The sequence below is a fragment of the Oncorhynchus mykiss genome, chromosome 15 (assembly GCF_013265735.2).
Source record: "Oncorhynchus mykiss isolate Arlee chromosome 15, USDA_OmykA_1.1, whole genome shotgun sequence".
Classification (NCBI taxonomy): Eukaryota; Metazoa; Chordata; class Actinopteri; order Salmoniformes; family Salmonidae; genus Oncorhynchus; species Oncorhynchus mykiss.
Genome location: NC_048579.1, coordinates 61654876 through 61676280, shown reverse-complemented (window position 1 = coordinate 61676280; position 21405 = coordinate 61654876). Strand labels below are relative to the sequence as shown.

The 21405-nt window shown below is 44.8% G+C and overlaps 2 protein-coding genes across 2 annotated transcripts; one reads left to right on the top strand and one right to left on the bottom strand.

The window, feature by feature from the left end:
* Positions 1–140: 140 nt before the first annotated feature.
* Positions 141–4638, top strand: LOC110490528 (E3 ubiquitin/ISG15 ligase TRIM25-like). Its single transcript, XM_021563964.2, has 7 exons — positions 141–727; positions 1317–1412; positions 1918–2151; positions 2386–2545; positions 2650–2694; positions 2815–2877; positions 2969–4638. The coding sequence occupies exons 1-7, from the start codon at positions 407–409 to the stop codon at positions 3484–3486; spliced, it is 1437 nt and encodes a 478-aa protein (XP_021419639.2). The 5' UTR covers positions 141–406; the 3' UTR covers positions 3487–4638.
* A 4-nt stretch (positions 4639–4642) lies between these two features.
* On the bottom strand, positions 4643–20889 carry LOC110490530 (lamin tail domain-containing protein 1). The gene is made up of 10 exons (XM_021563967.2): positions 20802–20889; positions 9705–9757; positions 9540–9613; positions 7620–7803; positions 6451–6634; positions 6125–6244; positions 5738–5913; positions 5473–5609; positions 5223–5302; positions 4643–4954 (listed from the first exon to the last, which is right to left on the bottom strand). The coding sequence occupies exons 1-10, from the start codon at positions 20883–20885 to the stop codon at positions 4841–4843; spliced, it is 1206 nt and encodes a 401-aa protein (XP_021419642.2). The 5' UTR covers positions 20886–20889; the 3' UTR covers positions 4643–4840.
* Positions 20890–21405: the final 516 nt, after the last annotated feature.

Below are 21405 nucleotides of genomic sequence, written 5' to 3'. Positions count from 1 at the left end.
ACATGGGTAAACACATAATCCTTGTTAATTACTATACGTGCTTAATTAGGCCTACGTCACTTTTGTTTTGAGCCGATTTCGCCCTGACCTTTGATCGGGGCACCCGGTTCACACATGGGAGGCAGCCCGGTTCCAAATCGAATGCAATACATTTTCAGCCGAAGCTAAACACGCCTACACGGGCGCCCGGACAGGATGAATCGAACCCCCTTAATGTTCCGTCAAAGCGGACACAAATCTGGGTTTTCCGAGATTACCCACGACCCAACCCAAACAACAACCCAAACAGGAAGTGTAAACACTTCTCACGTAACAGCAGCGCATGTGATAGCCCTTCTCTTCGACTCCTCAGCATTCACCACTTGGGACTCAGTTGGTTGGTGTGTGCACCAGAATAGTCGAGACCATGGACTCGATCAGTTGTTCGATCTGCCTGGATCTACTGAAGGATCCAGTGACTATTCCCTGTGGACACAGCTACTGTAAAGGCTGTATCAAGGAATATTGGTCTCTTGATGACCAAAAGGGAATTCACAGCTGCCCCCAGTGCCGACAGACCTTCACCCCAAGACCTGCTCTGAATCGAAACATTCTGCTGGCTGAGTTGGTAGAGAAATTGAAGACCGATTTCAAAACGGTTCCCTCTGCTTCTTGTTTCCCTGGACCTGAAGATGTGAAGTATGGTCGTGATGACTCAGCCGCAGCAGCAGAGAGGACGGAGAAACAGGTAGGCCTATGGATCTGGAACATAATACTGCCATCTATAATGTTTTATATTTAGAGATCAGCTTCGTTATTGCTTACTGTTTTGCCAGAAACTGGAAGAGTAGGAAATTCCAGCCAACATCAAAATTGAGTTGTTCCAGTGACATACACTCAGGGGTCAGTATCACATAATCCACAATTAGGTTGTTATTTGTAAATTCTCTATTCTGCTTTCAAATTGACTGGTGATAGAGTCAAAAACCAACTATGTTAGACAAAATAGGCTGTCACAACAAAATCACTTTAAAACAAACAAAGGATGGAGTAGATTACAGAAAACAGCATGATGGGCCAGACCGTATCCTCAAAAGTCAAAGGTCACTCATTTACATACACTGCAGAGGCATGAACTCTGAACTATCGTAACCTTTTTGTCTTGAAGGCACTCATTTATCAGTTAAGTTAGTCTAAGTGATTTGTTTAGCATAATAATTTTGTTGCCATATGACAAGTGTAGTTCCATAACTATTTCCCCACTCAAAAACATAACTTGGTCTATTATGAAAACTGTTTTAATTTTGGTAATCATTTGAAATGGTTATTCTCTACAGGGGCAGTTGAGGGAGAAACGGCAGCAGGTCGGGCTGAGAATCTGTGTGAGAGAGAAGGAGATGCAGGACATAAGACAGGCGGTGATGTCCCTTTCAGTGAGTATTTAATAACCATTTAGAGTATGTACATTTATTTGTCAGAAAGTTATGTACTATTTCTAAACTAAAACCAGGGAGGAGCCTAATACCACTGGGACACACTATAGGGACTGATTGTCTGGGGTCTAGGCATAGAGAATGATAGAGGCCTCTAGTGGCCAGAAGGCCAAATTAGTGTGGGCAGCGCCGTTAAGGGCTTCCACTAATTTAATGTAGTTAACTGGGTGGGACTTCTAACATCATTGGCTGATCCCTCCTGGTGACTTTGTTGGAGTCATGTCCAACTGTGTCATCAGGAGGGATTAGCCAATTGTGAGGAAGAAAATGTACTACTTCAAAATGGAGACTGACTCAATTGCACTGCCCATGCTGTCACAGACACTACAATGACACACATGCAAAGAGGAGTGCTCTATCTATCTCTATGGGTCTAGGTGAGAGCAGAGTGAATGTGCTGGTTAAAATGGCCCCCCCATCCTTCTCTCTTCTTCTCTCGTAACAGCTTTCTGCACAGGCAGCAGTGGAGTACTGTGAGCTGGTCTTTGCTGAGCTGATCCGCTCCATTGAGAGAAGGCGCTGTGAGGTGAAGGAGCTGATCAGCGCCCACCAGAGGGCGTCAGTAAGCCAGGCTGAAGGACTCCTGGAGCAACTGGAGCAGGAGATAGCTGAGCTGAAGAGGAGAGATAAGGATCTGGAGCAGCTCACACAAACAGAGGAGAACATTCATTTCATCAAGGTGACGTCTTTCTATCCACAGTGGCAGGGCGGTGTTCGGAGCTAGGCACGAAACTACCCGAGCTTGTTCAATAAGAATGTTTATTTTTGTGTCATAATATGTTCCCAATTAGTGCCCATCAAGCATGACCCAGGATTCCTTACTTCTACACAACATATAACCTCTGAGCTCCAGAATTCTTCATATTTTCTTATTGTCTATTTTTCCTCTCTCACTCTCTCTCTCCCGCTGTAGACTTTCCAGTCTCTTTGTGTGGCTCCTGCATCTGAGCTCTTACCCTATATCACTGCCAACCAGCACTTCTCCTTTGAGGAAGTGAAGAGCTCCATCTCTGGAATGATGGAGCGACTGGAGGATGTGTTGAAGGAGGAAATGGTCCAGATACCTGGAAAAGGTAAGTGTTACAGATATAGTGAAGATAAAATGTTTGGTTAACTTTCTGTTAAATGCTTCTTGATTATAAATGAATACATCCATTTGTCTGCCTATCCTGTATAGTAACGGCTGCCTCCGAAGTCTGTGTCCTCAGCCCTAGACCAGAATGTGAGTAATACACACACACAATCAATGAATATTTAATCTTGGTTTACTTTTGTATATATTTGTGTTGAATGTTTCTTAATTAAACATTAATTAATTAAGATGCCTCCCAACTCTATATAGTAATGGCTGCCGCTGAAGTACATTTCCATCATGAGCCCAAGACCAGAGTGGAGTTCTTGGAGAGTAAGTAATACCGTCACACACACGCACACACACACACAGACCTTATCACGAATGCATATTTCACCTTCATTTAATTTTTTCACTTTCTTAGACTACTGCCATCTCACGTTGGATCCCAACTCAGCGTATCAACACCTGCGTCTGTCTGAGTGCAATAGAGAAGTGTCATGGAGTGACAAGGCTCTGTCTTATTCTGACCACCCAGACAGATTCACAGACCATTACCAGGTGTTGTGTAAAGAGGATCTGTCTGGAACCCGCTACTGTGAGGTGGATAGGAGGGGGGAGTGTGAGGTAGCCATCACATACAGAAGCATCAGCAGGAAGGGCGGATTGGAATGTTGCTTTGGTTCCAATGATCAGTCCTGGAGTTTGGTGTGTCGCAACTCGAGTTGTTCCTATTGGCACAATAAGAATAGGACTGATATCCCTGTCCCCTGCTCCACCAGAGTAGGAGTGTATCTGGACAGCAGGGCAGGGACTCTGGCCTTCTACAGCGTCTCGGATACAATGACCCTCCTCCACAGAGTTCAGACCACATTCACTGAGGACCTCTGTGCTGGGTTTTGGGTTGGTCCTGGTTGTGGATCATCTGTGGCTCTGTGTTGACTGAACTTCATAGAATCAAGTGTATTTCAAATCAAATTGTATTTGTCAAATGCCCCGAATACAACAGGTGTAGGTTTTACTGTGCTTACTTACGAGCCCTTTTCCCAACAATACAGAGTTAAAAAGTAGGGGGGTAAATGAATGAAACAGTAACACAAAATGACGAGGCTATATACAAGGAGTACCTGTACCGACTCAATGTGCAGGGGTATGAGGTAATATGTATATGTAGGTAGGAGTAAAAGTGACTAGGCAATCAGGATAGATAAACAGAGTAGCACCAGTGTATGCGAAGAGTGTGAAACTCTGCCTGTGTGTGTGTGAGTGTGTGGGTAGAGTCCAGTGAGTGTATAGAGCCAGTGGTCAATGAAAATATGAAGGAAATATAAGACGGATCACTTGGGAAAACTGGAGAAAGTTGATTTGCTTAAAATCGTGACATGGATGAAGGGAGTTGACACTTCATTTAGGAGTCCTGCTGCGAAGCCGCTCTTTATCTACAATGTTTGAGTCAAGCTTTACTATTGGGGAGGGCTGGGACCTATGTTTTAAAGATTACATTAATAAATTAAATACATTTTTGTTTATAGTATAATTTCTAACTTGATAAAATAAAGAACAAAACTACAGTTCCTGAGAGGGGGGGTTAGAGTTAGTATTGGGGAGTTGTTGTTTTGTTATGTGAGAAAAACCAGGAATTTGGATGATTGACAGTGATTGACAGTCCTAGATCCAGTGTTTCCCCTCGACCCTGTTCCATCCTCTGTGTTTTTGTCTTGGTTTGGTTCAATCAATTCATCAAATGTATTTATAAAGCCATTTGTACATCAGCAGATGTCACAAAGTGCTGTACAGAATCCCAGCCTAAAACCCCTAACAACAAGCCATGCTGGTGTAGAAGCACCTTCTTGACCTTGTCCATTGACTGTCTTTTTAAATTACATGGAATGCTTTTTGATAAAGGACAGGTTATAGTTAGACTTTTTACTGAGAATAATACATTTGAACTTCTTACACCTCTTTGACCTGGAGGAAAATAAAATACATCCCAACTTGCAACCTGCCTATTAAAAAAAAATAAAGAAATACTATTTTATTTTATCCAATTGAATAATATTGACATTTGTGACTATTTAACCATGTACATTATATTTTATTTTTAAACAGGCAACCAATAGACACCAAAGCTGACAGTACAGAGGATCTTCTGTTAAGTAGACCTAATGAAACAGATGAAGAGTAGAGTGGGGCTCTGTTTCTGCTGCTTGCCCAAGGTGGTTTCAGTCTCATGTCCGTAGTCCCTGGACAGTCATGTGCCTGTGCAGCAGTAGCTACCGCTTTGACTTTCATGCATCTAAGCAGTAATAACCATGTTGTGGCTGTGTAGTTTAGCTGCAGTGCGGTACTGCTGGAGGGGGGAGGCGCAGGGGGGCTGAGAGCCAAGGAACATCATGCCTCCTACACAGGGCTGAGACACAACACACAAAGCAGCCATATGTTTACTGTACTCTGGGTAATGGTCATCCCACTCGGCACACACTGGTTGAATAAACATTGTTTCCACGTCATTTCAGTTAAATTAACATTGAATTGATATCTGTGCCCAGTGGGATGTTACTACCACTGACTTTGAATTGTCCCCTACTGAATGATATAGTTTCTCTATCCACAAAATTACCGGTTACATTGTTCAGTGTCAGCAGCAAGAAAAAATAGCATGTGTAATATCTACATACCCCTGCTGATCGAACAGGCCCTCCTCCCACTCCAGTCCCCTGGGAACGTAGGGTAGCAGGTCTTCTGGCCTGGACACCGGCTGCATGTGATGGTACACACATAGTTTGACTTTGAGAACCATACTATGATACACTTATCTCTCAAGTTCAATGTGTCACACATTCTAAATTCAATTAAGGAATCAGAAAAAAAAGTAATTAAATTCAATGACGGAATAAGAGTTCTGACTTTAACTATGGAGATCTGTACCGGTGTGCTTCCTTGCAGGGTTGCTCTGGGGCTGGGCCCGGAAGTCTAGCAGAGCACAGGGGGAGCAGGAAGGATGGGTTATGGATGAAGGGTTCTGGGTCCACGGACTGTGGCACACCCTAAACACATGCTTTTTCCTGTCGGAAAATCAAACCACTAGCATTAAATAAATAGTATCACTTTATGTGATGCTTCAATCAATTCTTGTTCTAATGGTACGTCAACAGAGCATTAGTTGAATGTTGCATTTGAATACACAGATGACCTTTTAATCAGAAGAAAGGGTGTGTTGTCAGGGCAGTTGATCTCTGTAGCAGGGATGCTTGCCTCTTCACAGGACAAAGAGTCCTCTCTGCAGCTCTCCATTTTTTCATGATGCTCAGCCCAGGCCTTTTGTGGCTTTATCCCAGTACAGCGTGCAGGTGTGTACCATGCTATGGCCTAGCCACCCACCAGAGTATGCAGATCATTACATGTTATGTATACAGCACATTCAATGCTAACATACAAGAGACTTGTAGGAAATGTGTTTTTAGATTAATTATGTGAAAAAGGGCAAATAATGTAGTCCTGGATCAATTATATACTATCAGTCTATCAAACCATAGGGGCAGAACACTCAATCATCCTTCACCCCTCACAGTGTTCTCACTTGGCCATTGTCTTTGCATAGGACTGTGGTGCACTCTGGTCTCAACATGATGCGCTCCAACCCAACCCAAAGGAAGTCCCCTGGGCTCTGTGTCTTCCTTCCAGAGGCTTCAGACCAAACCTTACAGTACAGTACAAATCACGGTCAAAACTGAGTCGACTTCATAAACCTCTGTCAAAGCATAAACTACCTCCTAGAATGATTGATTAAGTTGTTCAATTGAAAATTAAATGAGGATTTTTTTGTAAACAAAAGTCGATATTCTATGACAACCTATACCAATGTTCACCAAAGGATTAATGTCTGTGTTTTCATCACGGGCTTACCGTAACAGAGCTAGCTGGCTGGAGGAGTGTTCTGGGAGGGAAGAGGAACTCTGTGATGGGACGTCCTGCTACGTTCTGCTGGAGACGGAACCCCCCGATGTCCTGCTCTCTCTGGGAGGAGTTCCCCAGCCTCACTAACAGACCCTGCAGCTGGACATCTGTGATCCGCACACTGCCTGAGGCACTATTGCATAGCACCGCAGTCATCATCCTCATAATCACCTCCACCCTCATCACCTCCATCCTCATCACCATCATCTCCATCACCTCCATCCTCATCACCTCCATCATCATCACCTCCATCATCATCACCATCATCTCCATCACCTCCATCATCATCACCTCCATCATCATCACTATCCTCTCCATCACCTCCATCATCATCACAATCCTCTCCATCACCATCATCTCCATCATCATCACCATCACCTCCATCATCATCATCTCCATCATCATCACCATCACCTCCATCATCATAAACATCATCATCATCATCACCTCCATCATCATCATCACCTCCATCATCATCTCCTCCATCATCATCATCACCTCCATCCTCATCACCTCCATCCTCATCACCACTGTTAGGTCCTTATTTTTCAGAGTAAATTACTCAGACACTATAGAAGCTTTAACCAAGTTTAATCATTCCCCAAAGGTTCTGCACAGCTGAAAACAGACAGACTTCACAGTTTATATGCATTCTACTTAAAACACTCCAATTTCTCTCCAATCCTTACATTTTATGGCACTACAGGAAGCTAATAAAGAGGGTAACAGGATTCCAAACATTTATTACTCTCTTAAGAGAATCTGTCCTCACCTCCTGACCTCAACCCCTCTTTCATCTAATACACAGATTCCATCTGTCTCCACTGTATCAACACATCGCTCTCCTCTCCTCCATCAAACACATTCCAAAGCCTTCTTTATTCTGAGAACCATTAAATTCTAACATAACCCAGTCTTTTTAATTTCCTATCATTCATTTAATATCTCAATGTTCAAAGTTTAGCACATCCCAACACCACCACCATCATCATCATCATTTCCATCACCATCACAATCATCACCATCTTAATCATCATCACAGTAAGCCAGCACCACAGTCACCTTGGCATGACTTGACACTTTCCTACTCCCAAACTTATTGTGTTCAAGGGTCATACCTGGAGTATTCATGCCTGTGTTGCCTGGCTGTGGACGGCCTCCTCTTCATTTCCTGTGTCCCGCAGGGAATGCTCTCCTCCACCAGGTCCTTTGTCAGGGAGTGCCAGATATCTGTGGTGCATCCGGCTCGACTGTCCTCAGCCGACTCAGAACGCCTGGCACGAGCAACCATTTTGTCCCTACCTGCGAAGGCATTTGAAGTTGATTGGAAATTACTTAACAGGTAAAAAATAATATGTTGGAAACTCATTATTAGGCTGGCTTTCACCTGGTGAAGAAGAGGAGAGTTTGGATTTGTTGTTTCATTTTTGTGGACCATCACTTTTTTAAACAATTGAACATTGGCATGGGTTGTCCATCTAACATAGTCCAGATTGGACACACCTCGAACTAAGATTCCGCCTCGATCACACCGACAGTGAAAATGCATTTTGGACCCAAAATATCGATGTTTTGTTCCCCGAGCCACTTAGTTATCACTTTTGCCTTATGGCAAGGTGCTCCATCATGCTGGAAAAGGCATTGTTCGTCACCAAACTGTTCCTGGATGGTTGGGAGAAGTTGCTCTCGGAGGATGTGTTGGTACCATTCTTTATTCATGGCTGTGTTCTTAGGCAAAATTGTGAGTGAGCCCACTCCCTTGGCTGAGAAGCAACCCCACACATGAATGGTCTCAGGATGCTTTACTGTTGGCATGACACAGGACTGATGGTAGCACTCACCTTGTCTTCTCCGGACAAGCTTTTTTCCGGATGCCCCAAACAATCGGAAAGGGGATTCATCAGAGAAAATTACTTTACCCCAGTCCTCAGCAGTCCAATCTCTGTACATTTTGCAGAATATCCGTCTGTCCCTGATGTTCTTCCTGGAGAGAAGTGGCTTCTTTGCTGCCCTTCTTGACACCAGGGCATCCTCCAAAAGTCTTCACCTCACTGTGCGTGTAGATGCACTCACACCTGCCTGCTGCCATTCCTGAGCAAGCTCTGTACTGGTGGTGCCCCGATCCCGCAGCTGAATCAACTTTAGGAGACAGTCTTGGCACTTGCTGGACTTTCTTGGGCACCCTGAAGCCTTCTTCACAACTATTGAACCGCTCTCCTTGAAGTTCATGGTGATCCGATAAATGGTTGATTTAGGTGCAATCTTACTGGCAGCAATATCCTTGCCTGTGAAGCCCTTTGTGCAAAGCAATGATGACGGCACGTGTTTCCTTGCAGGGAACCATGATTGACAGAGGAAGAACAATGATTCCAAGCACCACCCTCCTTTTGAAGCTTCCAGTCTGTTATTCGAACTCAATCAGCATGACAGAGATCTCCAGCCTTGTCCTTGTCAACACTCACACCTGTGTTAATGAGAGAATCACTGGCATGATGTCAGCTGGTTCTTTTGTGGCAGGGCTGAAATGCAGTGGAAATGCAGTTCATTTGCATGGCAAAGAGGGACTTTGCAATTAATTGCAATTAATCTGACCACTCTTCATAACATTCTGGAGTATATGCAAATTGCCATCATACAAACTGAGGCAGCAGACTTTGTGAAAATTAATGTGTCATTCTCAAAACTTTTGGCCACGACTGTATGTGTAGAAGGCTTGGCATAAATGGCAGCAGAAGGTGAATGTTGAACTTTTGTTGCACACATATCCAGATGATGCTGTGTGCCATTTTGCGCAAAAACACTGTTGGTGTGATCGAGGCGTTACTGGTGAGCAGCTGTCTCTACTAGGTATACAGACACCACCCCAGCAGATGCTGATTTACACAACTTTCACACACACTCGGTTTAGGTTTTGGAAGCAGAAGAACAATGTATAGAAACTAAACAATTAGTTTGTTAAATATGACAGTACTTGACTTGTTGCCTGAATGTTTTAGTCTGCGTTCTCAATACTTCTATTCAAATGCAAAAATACATACTGTTATCTGCTCCCTGATGCGGTTTTCTGGGGCCGATGTCTGCAGCTGTAGCAGGTCTCTTCACATGGGCCTGTCTTTGGGGATGGACCAGGTGGAAAACTTGAAACTTTGTGCACACACAAATGCACATACAGTTTTATATGTTATGTGGCCAGTCTTTCCTACCTGGGGACCAATGCTGAAGTCCCATGGGTATCCCAGGGCACCTTCCACATTGCCTGTGTGGAAGAGATTATATTCCATATATACACTGAATTAGGTCTGGTACAGTTAAAAAAAAAAAATCCTTGACAAGACGAACACTTCTCTCAAAAACTGTATGTCAATTTGATTTAATGTGTATCAGTAAGGCCTAGTTCAGAAAGGAAACACCATGTGTACGTTTAACCTTAATCATATATTAGAAAAGAGTACAATGCATTGGCATTAGGCTCTGCTCCTTCAGGGTAGCTCACTGCCAGAGTGAAGCGTCATATAAAGGTGATCAAATAACTACAGGTAGTGAGCACGATATGCTATACCAAATCCCCTGAATGAAGAAACACAGAACCCTGGCATATCAGAAAACAGCAAGCATAGCTAGTTAGTTACAGCAGCAACAGCAATACAGCAAGAGATACCAGCACGTGTGTGCGACATCCGGCATCGAGGTAGCATGTGTAGAACTGGTCAATTTACATGGATGTAAGTGCGGATCCAACTGATGCAATATTCTCTGATGCATCAGCTGCTGCGCGATGTTTTAATATTAAAGAAGTCTCAAGGTATTGCTCACCTGAGGTAGAGTACCTTATGATAATCTGTAGACCACACTATCTACCAAGAGAGTTTATTTTTATTTTACCTTTATTTAACTAGGCAAGTCAGTTAAGAACAAATTCTTATTTTCAATGACGGCCTAGGAACGACAGAACGACACCTTGTCAGCTCGGGGATTCGAACTTGCAACTTACTTGTCCAACGCTCTAACCACTAGGCTACCCTGCCTCCCCGAGTTCTCATCTATGTTTTTTATTAGCCGTCTATTTACCACCACAGACCGATGCTGGCACTAAGACCGCACTCAACCAACTCTGTAAGGCCATAAGCAAACAAGAAAATGCTCACCCAGAAGCGGCACTCCTAGTGGCCGGGGACTTTAATGCAGGAAAACTTTAATCAGTTTTACAAAAATTTTACCAGTTTGTCACATGTGCAACCAGAGGAAAAAAAATCTAGACCACCTTTACTCCACACACAGTGTCATGAAGTCGGTCCCTCTCCATGTTCGGGCAACGTTCAGCGGTCGATGTCACCGGTTGTCATCGATGTCACCGGTCAACTATCATGGTCCACTATCCACTATCATGGTCCCCCTCAGGAGACTGAAAAGATTTTGCATGGGTCCCCAGATTCTCAAAAGGTTTTACAGCTGCGCTAGCAAGAGCATCCTGACCGGTTGCATCCCCGCCTGGTATGGCAACAGCTCGGCATCTGACCGTAAGGCGCTACAGAGTGTAGTGCTTATGGCCCAGTACATCACTGGGGCCAAGCTCCCTGCCATCCAAGACCTATATAATAGGCAGTGTCAGAGGAAAGCCCATAAAATTGTCAGAGACTCCAGTCACCCAAGTCATAGACTGTTTTCTCTGCTACTGCACGGCAAGCGGCACCGGAGAGCCAAGTCTAGGACCAAAAGGTTCCTTAACAGCTTCTACCCCCAAGCCATAAGACTGCTGAACAATTAATCAAATGGCCACCGGACTATTACATTGACCCCCCCTCCATTTGTTTTCTACACTGCTGCTCCTCACTGTTTATTATCTATGCATAGTCACTTCACCCCTACCTGTACCCCCGCACACTGACTTGGTACCGGTACCCCCTGCATATAGCCTCGTTATTGTTATGTTATTGTGCTACTTTTTATAATTGTTTTTATTTTTTACTTTAGTTTATTTGGAAAGTATTTTCTTAACTCTTCTTGAACTGCCCTGCTGGTTAACGGCTTGTAAGTAAGCATTTCACGGTAAGGTCGGCACTTGTTGTATTCAAAGTTAAATTTGATGCCAACACACTCTGGTTTCCCTTCTGAACGGGCTTCGCTTGATTTATTTGTTAAAATGTCACTTCAAAAGACCAAGCTGGAGCATCAACAGAAACAGTCATACAGCTTGCTTTTAGTTTGGAAATCTGGACATAGAAATGTAATATGCAGAACAGACACAATGATCTGACTGTCTTTTTCTACCAAGTCAGGCATTCCTATATCTTTCCTACAGAGGGCAATGTTGCAACAATAATTAACACTACCACGTAACATCAGCATCTGTGCCTTGATCCATTTTACAAAGCAAAACAACATACAACAATTTTTCTAAAAACACTATGGTGGGCTATACACTATATCACCACCTATCATTCTTCCAATCAAGTAAGGTGTTTTTGTTTTCTCATTCCTCAGAAAGTGATACATTACTGAGGCTACAGACATATTTTCCTGGAGGTAAATGTGTAATCCCTGTAATCATTCCACAGAGCTCTAAATGGATCAATCTGTATCGAGTGATGTAATCTAATACAATTAGCCGACAATGTTACCTCACCAACTGCATGAGCACACTCAGGACCTTTAAGTTTATTCAGTTGTCACGTAGAGTTGCTGAAGCCAGTTAACGTCAGTCACATCCCCAATGAAATGCTCTTGCAGATGCTTTCCTAGTAGCCACATACCTATAACACCAAACCTTTGATAACATGCACAAGTTATACTTTAAAGTCAACTCTCATTTGTATGTCAAACCTTTTGTTTTGTTACTGATACCACAATGAATGTGTTCATTTGAGGCTCCAATCTGGATGTTCTAAGAACTTTGGGAATGTGAAGAGCAGTCTTTGTTTACAGTGTTTGGAGCTTATGTTTGACTAGCAAATGTTGTGCAGTAGCCTACTGTGTCTATATCCATTACATGACTGAAAGCATTCCATTGAACGTGTGCTTGACTTGACTATGCGAGAAGTGATGTAAACACAACCATTATGTTGAGGCATTACTTCACATCTCTAAGGTCAACCACCGGTCATATCTGACACTCCCTCAAGATGTCTACATTAAATAAGTGCCAGATGTTTTCAATCAAGTATCTAGTTTGCTTGGGTGGAGCACTGTCTTTGTAGCAGTGGTGTAAAATACTTAAGTAATGATCATTTAAAGTACTACTTCAGGAGTTTTTGTGGGTATCTGTACTTTACTATTTATACTTTTACTGTACTACATTCCTAAAGAAAATAATATACTTTTTACTCCATACATTTCCCCTGACACCCAAAATGACTTGTTACATTTTGAATGCATGAAAAATGGCCCAATTCACGCACTTGTCAAGACAACATTCCTGGTCATCCTTACTGCCTCTGATCTGGCAGACTCACTAAACACACATGCTTTGTTAGTAAATTATATTTGAGTGTTGGAGTGTGCCCCTGGCTATCTGTAAATAAAAAATTAAAAAACAAGAAATTATGTCTTCTGTTTTGCTTAATATAAGGAATTTGAAATGATTTGTATTTTTTACTTTTGATACTTAAGTATATTTAAAACCAAATACTTTTAGATTTTTACTCAAGTGGGGCGGCAGGTAGCCTAGTGGTTAGAGTGTTGGACTAGTAACCAAAAGGTTGCAAGATTGAATCCCCAAGCTGACAAGGTAAACATCTGTTGTTCTTCCCCTGAACAAGGCAGTCATTGGAAATAAGAATTTGTTCTTAACTGACTTGCCTAGTTAAATAAAGGTAGATATTTTTATTAAGTAGTATTTTACTGGATAATTTTCTATTAAGGTATTTTTACTTTTACTCAAATATGACAGTTGGGTACTTTTTCCACCTCTGCTTTGTAGTTGTCATTCAACTCTCAGACATAGATGGAGAAAAAAACAACTGTATTTTCGGGATCTTTTGAAAGGCAACCCGCGATGAAAGCCAAGGCATGCAGAGTCAATTTGCAGAGTCTTGTCTCTTTTCCTAATCCCCCACACTGAATCTCACTGCTTGTGGTGTTCTGCATAGAGGGAATTATCATCCACTGAATTACGTTCACACAGAGAAGGACTCTGGAAGATAATGAAGTCATTGAGGCCTGTACTATGCAGCACTCACCCCAGCATTGTGGAGAGTTGTTCCATATATCAGCTTCATGAGGTGGAGCCCATATAACACGCCAAAATATCCCTCTGATCTCTTGAGAATGTATGGAATGTAGTAACACCCTCTATGATGTAACAAACATTGTGAGGCCTTGCCTTGGCAACCACTAAGTATGCAAATGTTTTTGGTCTTTGTCGAGAACCTTTTTGAGAGGGGGTTTGAAAGTGTTTTTAAACACCATATCATCTTGTTGAGGTTACCGTTTCTTCCTGGCGGGTTTGACCACAGATTGAAACTTTTGGGGAGGAAATCGCAGCGGGGGTTTGAGAGAGAGAGAGGAGATCTTATCGATTATACTATGAATCAGTGTGTCCTCCCCACATCCCTCCTTTTCAGTCCAGCTCTTTCCCGAGCAGTGACACACACACACACACACACACACACACACACGCACACACACACACACACAGAGAAAGATCTTGAAACTATTGTACAAAGCAAGCTATGCTATAGAGAATAGTTGATAAAATAACGTTTGACTTACACACGCTATGTTGTTTGTGTGAGTAGAGTAGGTCAGTAACTTACACAGACTCTTCCGTCTCTCATCTGGCTCTCCTCCAAAATGGGAGTCACAAACGCAGGACATTTCAGTCACAAATCAAGTTAAAGGACAAGCTTAAAGTAATTTCATATACCATACAAAATTCTCAGGCAGTCTCACTTTAATATTTTATTTGTATTTGTTTATCACTTGTGGTGTATCGTGTATATAAAACACAAAAATATTTTAACATGTGCATGGATTTTTGGCACTGTGGATTTTCTTTAGTATTCCTCTATGTCTGTATCTGGCTTTAGTGAACTGTTATATACCACATCTGTCCTTATGTCAACCAACAGTAGATACTAAATAAATCAAATGAAATACTAAATCCACCCACCGTATTAACGTCCAACAATACTGTAATAGCAAACAGATGGCATTGCATATTGCCTTTGGGATCTTCCACAATTGCAAACACGATAAAACATCATCCAATCTCGTAATCCAAATCCGAGCCTAGTTTCTGAATGAAAGAGCTGATCATGGACTTTGTACCATAATGACATCATAGCCAATGCACTTACCCCTGCAGATCGACTCCGTAATGGTACCTTGTATATATAGACAAGTTATCGTTACTCATTGTGTATTTATTATTACCTTTACTATTACGTGTTATTACATTTCTATTATTTTGCTATTTTCTTTCTCTCTGCATTGTTGGGAAGGAACTGCAAGTAAGCATTTCACTGTTAGTCTATAACTGTTTTTTGCGAAGTATGTGACAAATAAAATTTGATTTGATTGGAAGACTGGTGTAATTTAAAATAACCAGGTAATTGAGCGGAGCTATTTAAGTCCGTTATTTTGTAACATTGACTATATCCTGAAAGCTGTAGACAAACATCTGTCAAAGATCCTAGAGGCTTCATCTGGTTAGGCAGGCAAGGTCAAAACATGGAGCCTTTTAATTCCTGTAGGTTCAGGTCAAATGAGGTGAGGTGAGGTCAAATCAAATCCCTTCTACCCTATTGGAACATAACACAGGTCATTGGGAATACCTGAACAACCTTGATGGGGTGTCCTTAATAAACATCTTGCATGATACAATATGTAATGACTTAGAAAAACAGATTGGTACAATCTAAGGCCAAGTGGCAAACAATAATGCAAGCACTAGAGATGGGGGTGTGAGCATGTGGGTCTGTTAGCGTATGTGCTACTGGTGTTGAAGTCAGGTGCAGGAGAGCAGAGAGTTGTGATCAGGCGCACACTTTATTCGGCAGAAGCAAACAACAGACGGACGCAACAGTGTCCAACAAACCTCCAGCCAAAGGCAAGAGTGCAAAGCGCGACAGTCACAAATAAGCAAAAATGTTTAACAATTAAACATACTCCGGGTTGAACCATAGTACCCGGGGAAAAACCAGTTAGGCGCATCAATACAAAACACGTAACAAAACAATCCCACACAAAGACATGGGGGGAACAGAGGAATATATATATGCAGTTGATTAGGGAATGTAAACCAGGTGTGCGGGGAACAAGACAAAACACATGGAACAATGAAAAGTGGAGCGCGATGGCTAGAAGGCCGGTGACATCGACCGCCGAACGCCGCCCGAACAAGGAGGGGTGCCGACTCCGGCGGAAGTTGTGACAGTACCCCCCTTGACGTGCGGCTCCAGCAGCGTGCTGACACTGGCCTCGGGGACAACCCGGAGGGCGAGGCGCCGGATGATCCGGCCGGAGACGGTGGAACTCTCGCAGTATTTCAGGGTCCAACACGTCCGCCACCGGAACCCAGCACCTCTCCTCTCTACCGTACCCCTCCCACTCCACGAGGTACTGAAGGCCCCCCGCCAGACGCCTCGAATCCAGGATGGAACGGACGGAGTACGCCGGGGCCCCCTCGATATCCAGAGGAGGCGGGAGGACCCCCCGCACCTCAGACTCCTGCAGCGGACCAACCACCACCGGCCTGAGGAGAGACACATGGAACGAGGGGTTAATGCGGTAGGCGGGGGGGTTGTAACCTGTAACACACCTCGTTCACTCTCTTCAGGACTTTGAATGGCCCCACAAACTGCGGACCCAGCTTCTGGCAGGGCAGGCGGAGGGGTACGTTTCGGGTCGAGAGCCAGACCTGGTGCGCTCTGTTTTTTTGGCGGTGGTGAACATGTGTGGCTTCCCATGTCTCCTCTGCGCGCCGGAAACAGTCGTCCACCGCAGGAGCCTCGGTCTGACTCTGATGCCATGGCGTCAGAACCGGCTGGTACCGCAATACGCACTGAAAGGGGGAGAGGTTAGTCGAGGAGTGGCGGAGCGAGTTCTGCGCCATCTCAGCCCAGGGCACGAACGCCGCCCACTCCCCCGGCCAGTCCTGGCAATAAGACCACAGAAACCTGCCCACATCCTTGTTCACTCTCTCCACCTGCCTATTACTCTCGGGGTGAAAACCTGAGGTGAGGCTGATCGAGACCCCCAGACGTTCCATGAACGCCCTCCAGACTCTCGAAGTGAACTGGGTACCTCGATCAGACACTATATCCTCAGGCACCACGTAGTGCCGGAAGACGTGTGTAAACAAGGCCTCCGCAGTCTGTAGGGCCGTAGGGAGACCGGGCAGAGGGAGGAGACGACAGGACTTAGAGAAACGATCCACAAAAACCAGGATCGTGGTTTCCCTGTGAGCGGGGAAGATCGGTTAGAAAATCCATTGACAGGTGTGACCAAGGCCATTGTGGAACGGGTAAGGGATGTAGCTTACCTCTGGGCAGGTATCTAGGAGCCTTACACTGGGCGCACACTGAGCAGGAGGAAACATAAACCCTCACGTCCTTTGCCAAGGTGGGCCACCAGTACTTCCCAGTCAGACAGCGCACCGTCCGTCCGATCCCCGGATGACCAGAGGAGGGTGACATGTGGGCCCAATACATCAACTAGTCACGGACAGCAGACGGAGGGTACAGACGCCCGACGGGACACTGGAGGGGAGCAGGCTCTGTATGCAACACATGCTCAATGTCCGCGTCCAGCTCCCACACGACCGGCGCTACCAGGCAGGAGTCCGGGAGTATGGGAGTCTGATCCATGGGCCGCTCCTCTGTGTCATACAGCCGGGATAGTGCGTCTGCCTTAACATTTTGGGAACCTGCTCTGTAGGACAGGGTAAACACAAAACGGGTAAAAAAACATGGCCCACCTTGCCTGACGAGGATTCAGTCTCCTTGCTGCCCAGATGTACTCCAGCTTGCGGTGGTCAGTCCAGATGAGGAAAGGGTGTTTAGCCCCCTCAAGCCAATGTCTCCACGCCTTCAAAACCTTGACGACAGCCAACAGCTCCCGGTCACCCACATCATAGTTCCGCTCCGCCGGGCTGAGCTTCTTTGAGAAGAAGGCAAAGGGGCGGAGCTTCGGTGGCGTGCCCGAGCGCTGAGAGAGCACGGTTCCTATCCCAGCCTCGGACACGTCCACCTCCACTCTGAACGCCAAAAAGGGATCCGGATGGGCCAGCATGGGAGCTGAGGTAAACAGAGCCCTTAGGTGACCAGAAGTCCTGTCCGCCTCAACCAACCACTGCAAACGTACAGGACCCCCTTCAGCAGTGAGGTAATTGGAGCAGCCACCTGACCAAAACCCCGGTAGTAATTGGCAAACCTTAAAAACCTCCGGTCACTCTCCATCTCCACCTCTGAAGTGGAAATGCGATAGCCTAGGAAGAAGACGGCCTGTTGGAAGAACAGGAATTTCTCAGCCTTGACGTACAGGTCATGCTCCAACAGTCGTCCAAGTACCCTGCGCACCAAGGACACATGCTCGGCACGTGTAGCGGAGTATATCAGAATGTTATCGATATCCACCACTCCACCCTACCCTTGCAGGTCCCTGAAAATCTTGTCTCGTCATAATGCCCTGAGGTGGTACTGAACGCTGTCTTCCGCTCGTCCCCCTCCCGGATACTCACCAGGTTGTAAGCGCTCCTGAGATCCAGTTTAGTGAAGAAGCGCGCCCTGTGCATTGACTCAATTGCCGTGGCGATGAGAGGTAGCGGGTAACTGTACCTCACCGTGATTTGATTGAGACCTTGATAGTCAATGCACGGGCGCAGACCTCCCTCCTTCTTCTTCACAAAAAAGAAACTTGAGTAGGCGGGTGAAATGGAGGGCCGAATGTACCCCTGATGCAGGGATTCAGAGACATATGTCTCCATAGCCGCTGTCTCCGCTTGTGACAGGGGATACACGTGACTCCTGGGAAGTGCAGCGTCTACTAGGAGATTTATCGCACAATCCCCCTGTCGATGGGGTGGTAATTGAGTCGCCTTCTTTTTGGAGAAGGCGAGAGCCAAATCGGCATATTCTGGGGGGATGCGCACGGTGGAGACCTGGCCTGGACTTTCCACAGTGGTAGCACCAACAGAAACCCCTACACACCTCCCAGATCACTCTCGCGACCACCCCGTTAGAGCCCTCTGTTGTCATGAAATGGTGGGGTCATGACTAGCCAACCAGGGAAGGCCTGGTACCACGAGAAACGCAGGAGAGTCAATGAGGAAGAGACTGATTCTCTCGTCGTGACTCCCCTGCGTCACCATGGCCAGGGAGATGGTGGCTTCTCTAATTAACCCGGACCCTAATGGTCGACTATCCAGAGCATGTACCAGGAATGGTCTAACCACAGGAACAATGGGAATCCCTAAACTAAGGGCGAACGCTCTGTCGATAAAATTCCCAGCCGCACCTGAATCGACGAGCGCCTTATGCTGGGAATGCAGGGAAAACTCAGGAAAACAAACATGCACAAACAGGTGGTCAACAGAGGGCTCTGGATGAGAGTGGTGCAGCCTCACCCGGGGTGATGCCAGAGAGCCCTGCCTGCTGCCTCGACTCCCAGAGGGAACAACCCGGCACCGACCGGCAGTGTGCCCTCTGCGGCCACAGATGGTGCACGTGAAGGCCCCTCCTCCAGTCTCCCTAAGCGCAGCCCCTCCCAGCTCCGTGGGCACCGGAGCCGGAGAGACTCCCCGTCTCTGGGAATGCGGGGAAAACCAGGTGTGCGGGGAACAAGACAAAACAAATGGAACAATGAAAAATGGAGCGGTGATGGCTAGAATGCCGGTGACGTCGACCGCCGAACGCCGCCCGAACAAGGAGGGGAGCCGACTTCGGCGGAAGTCGTGACAGGGTTTGGGCAGATGAGATGTAGTCATTGTTTGTGTGTGTCTGTAAGTTGTTGTTCATAAAAAAATGTTTTATGTAGATGTAAAAAAAATAGTAAATATTATTCCCCCAATTTCTTATATTATATATATATTTATATATATATGTATCGTCCTGTGTAATATATTGATTCCCTCCAAGTGCTCTTAATCACCACATCATACTCCCACACCCTCTCTTTTTCTGCTTACGCATGTATAGGGAGTGGGCTGGATAAGCGGAAATGAGGGTAGCGAGAGAAGTGATTAAGGATTCTGCCTGATCATCACCACACGCAGTGCTCATGATTAATGCTCATACTACTCTAGAATGAGAATTGCTTTCTACATCCCTCAATCTAGTTACCAGTCTCAGAGTTTACAGTGGAAATACACTCACTTTCAAATCTAATACTGCCATGTTGTGCTGATCATCTTTTAACAGGCTTTAGGATCAGTGATATAGCCAGGATTAAATATATATCCCAGTAATAAAACAACCACTCTACAGGGTCAGTTAAGGGCACGTTGCTATAGCTACAACTGTGGTTGCTGGATTGATGGATTCCTAATGTGCAAGTTAAGGGCACATTGCTATAGCTACAACTGTGGTTGCTGGATTGATGGATTCCTAATGTGCAAGCCAAAAGGTCCCTCTTTGCGGATGCAATCCAGCTGTTTCCTAGTGTTCCTTACGAACACTCTTAAGAAACTGCCATGATGCTTCAGAGGAAATCACTTCAGTGTCATTGCTTGTCATTTCATGTACTGTCAGGTATATTGTCATTCTTATGACAATGTTACAACAATGTTTAGTGTCTACTTACAGTAGGGTTAGCCTCTCGCAAACGTACATGAAGAGAAAGGAAAGTTCAGCGCAGTGGTCAGGCTGGTGAATCAGGCTAACTTAGCCTCTAAACAGAACACTAAACACAATACTACAGTACACAGCATAAAGTCATGTTCTGGTATCACCCTGGCCCTACCTTAAGAGTCAATGTACTGTATACTGTAATGAGTAGAAGAGCCCTCCTGCTCTGACCAAGACTCTAAAAACCACTCTGGAGTGGAGGACAAGATAGATGGATATTTTCCTCCTCCCCGATACACCACATTTCACTGGTCATGCTACAGATTGCTCCTAATCAAACTGAAATTAATACTGAAAATAGACCAAAATGATCCACCATGTAAACATTGAAGTCTATATAAAGAACATAATTTCGGTCCACAGTAATTCAGTAATTTTCAAAACTGTTTATGTTTTTGTGCATACATGTCCATCTCCCTTTATATGAACAGTGTGACTGAACCTAACCTTTCTCTCTCTTAGAAAGGCTCGACAAAAAGAGTCAAGTTTCTGTAAGGCGATTGAAAATGTCAAACTCACCAGCATGTGTGACATATTTTCAGGCACTTTGTGATGTAACGTTAATGTGCGCCTTGTTTTCTGGACCTCTCTCTCTTTTTCCATGCTGCAGGAGTTTCTTTGTCAAGGGCTTGTTTGTCGTTGCCATGGGGCAGCTTGAAGTCCATAAGACCAGGCAACAATAGAGGGTTTAAGATATGATTTACAGCAGCACTACATACTGTATGCTGACCCACACCCCTACTGCCATTGGTGACATATTTTACCTGCCATCTTGTGATTGTCAACCATCTGATCCTATGGATGAAACCTAAATGTTACATTTAATACAATGAGTGAAATCCAATGTTGATGTGTCTATTATTCGAGATAAAACAATTAAAGGGACATTACATCCCAAAATCACATTCATTTCGTGAAATCTATTCAGACCTCGAAAGTGGTCCTCTGTTGAGATAAGTCCATGTCTTGGGTCATCTGTTGTAGTCATACACTGAGTGTACAAAACATTAAGAACACCTTCCTAATATTGAGTTGCACCCCTCCCCCCTTTTGCCCTCAGAACAGCCTCAATTCATGGGGGCATGGACTCTACAAGGTGCTGAAAGCGTTCTACAGGGATGCT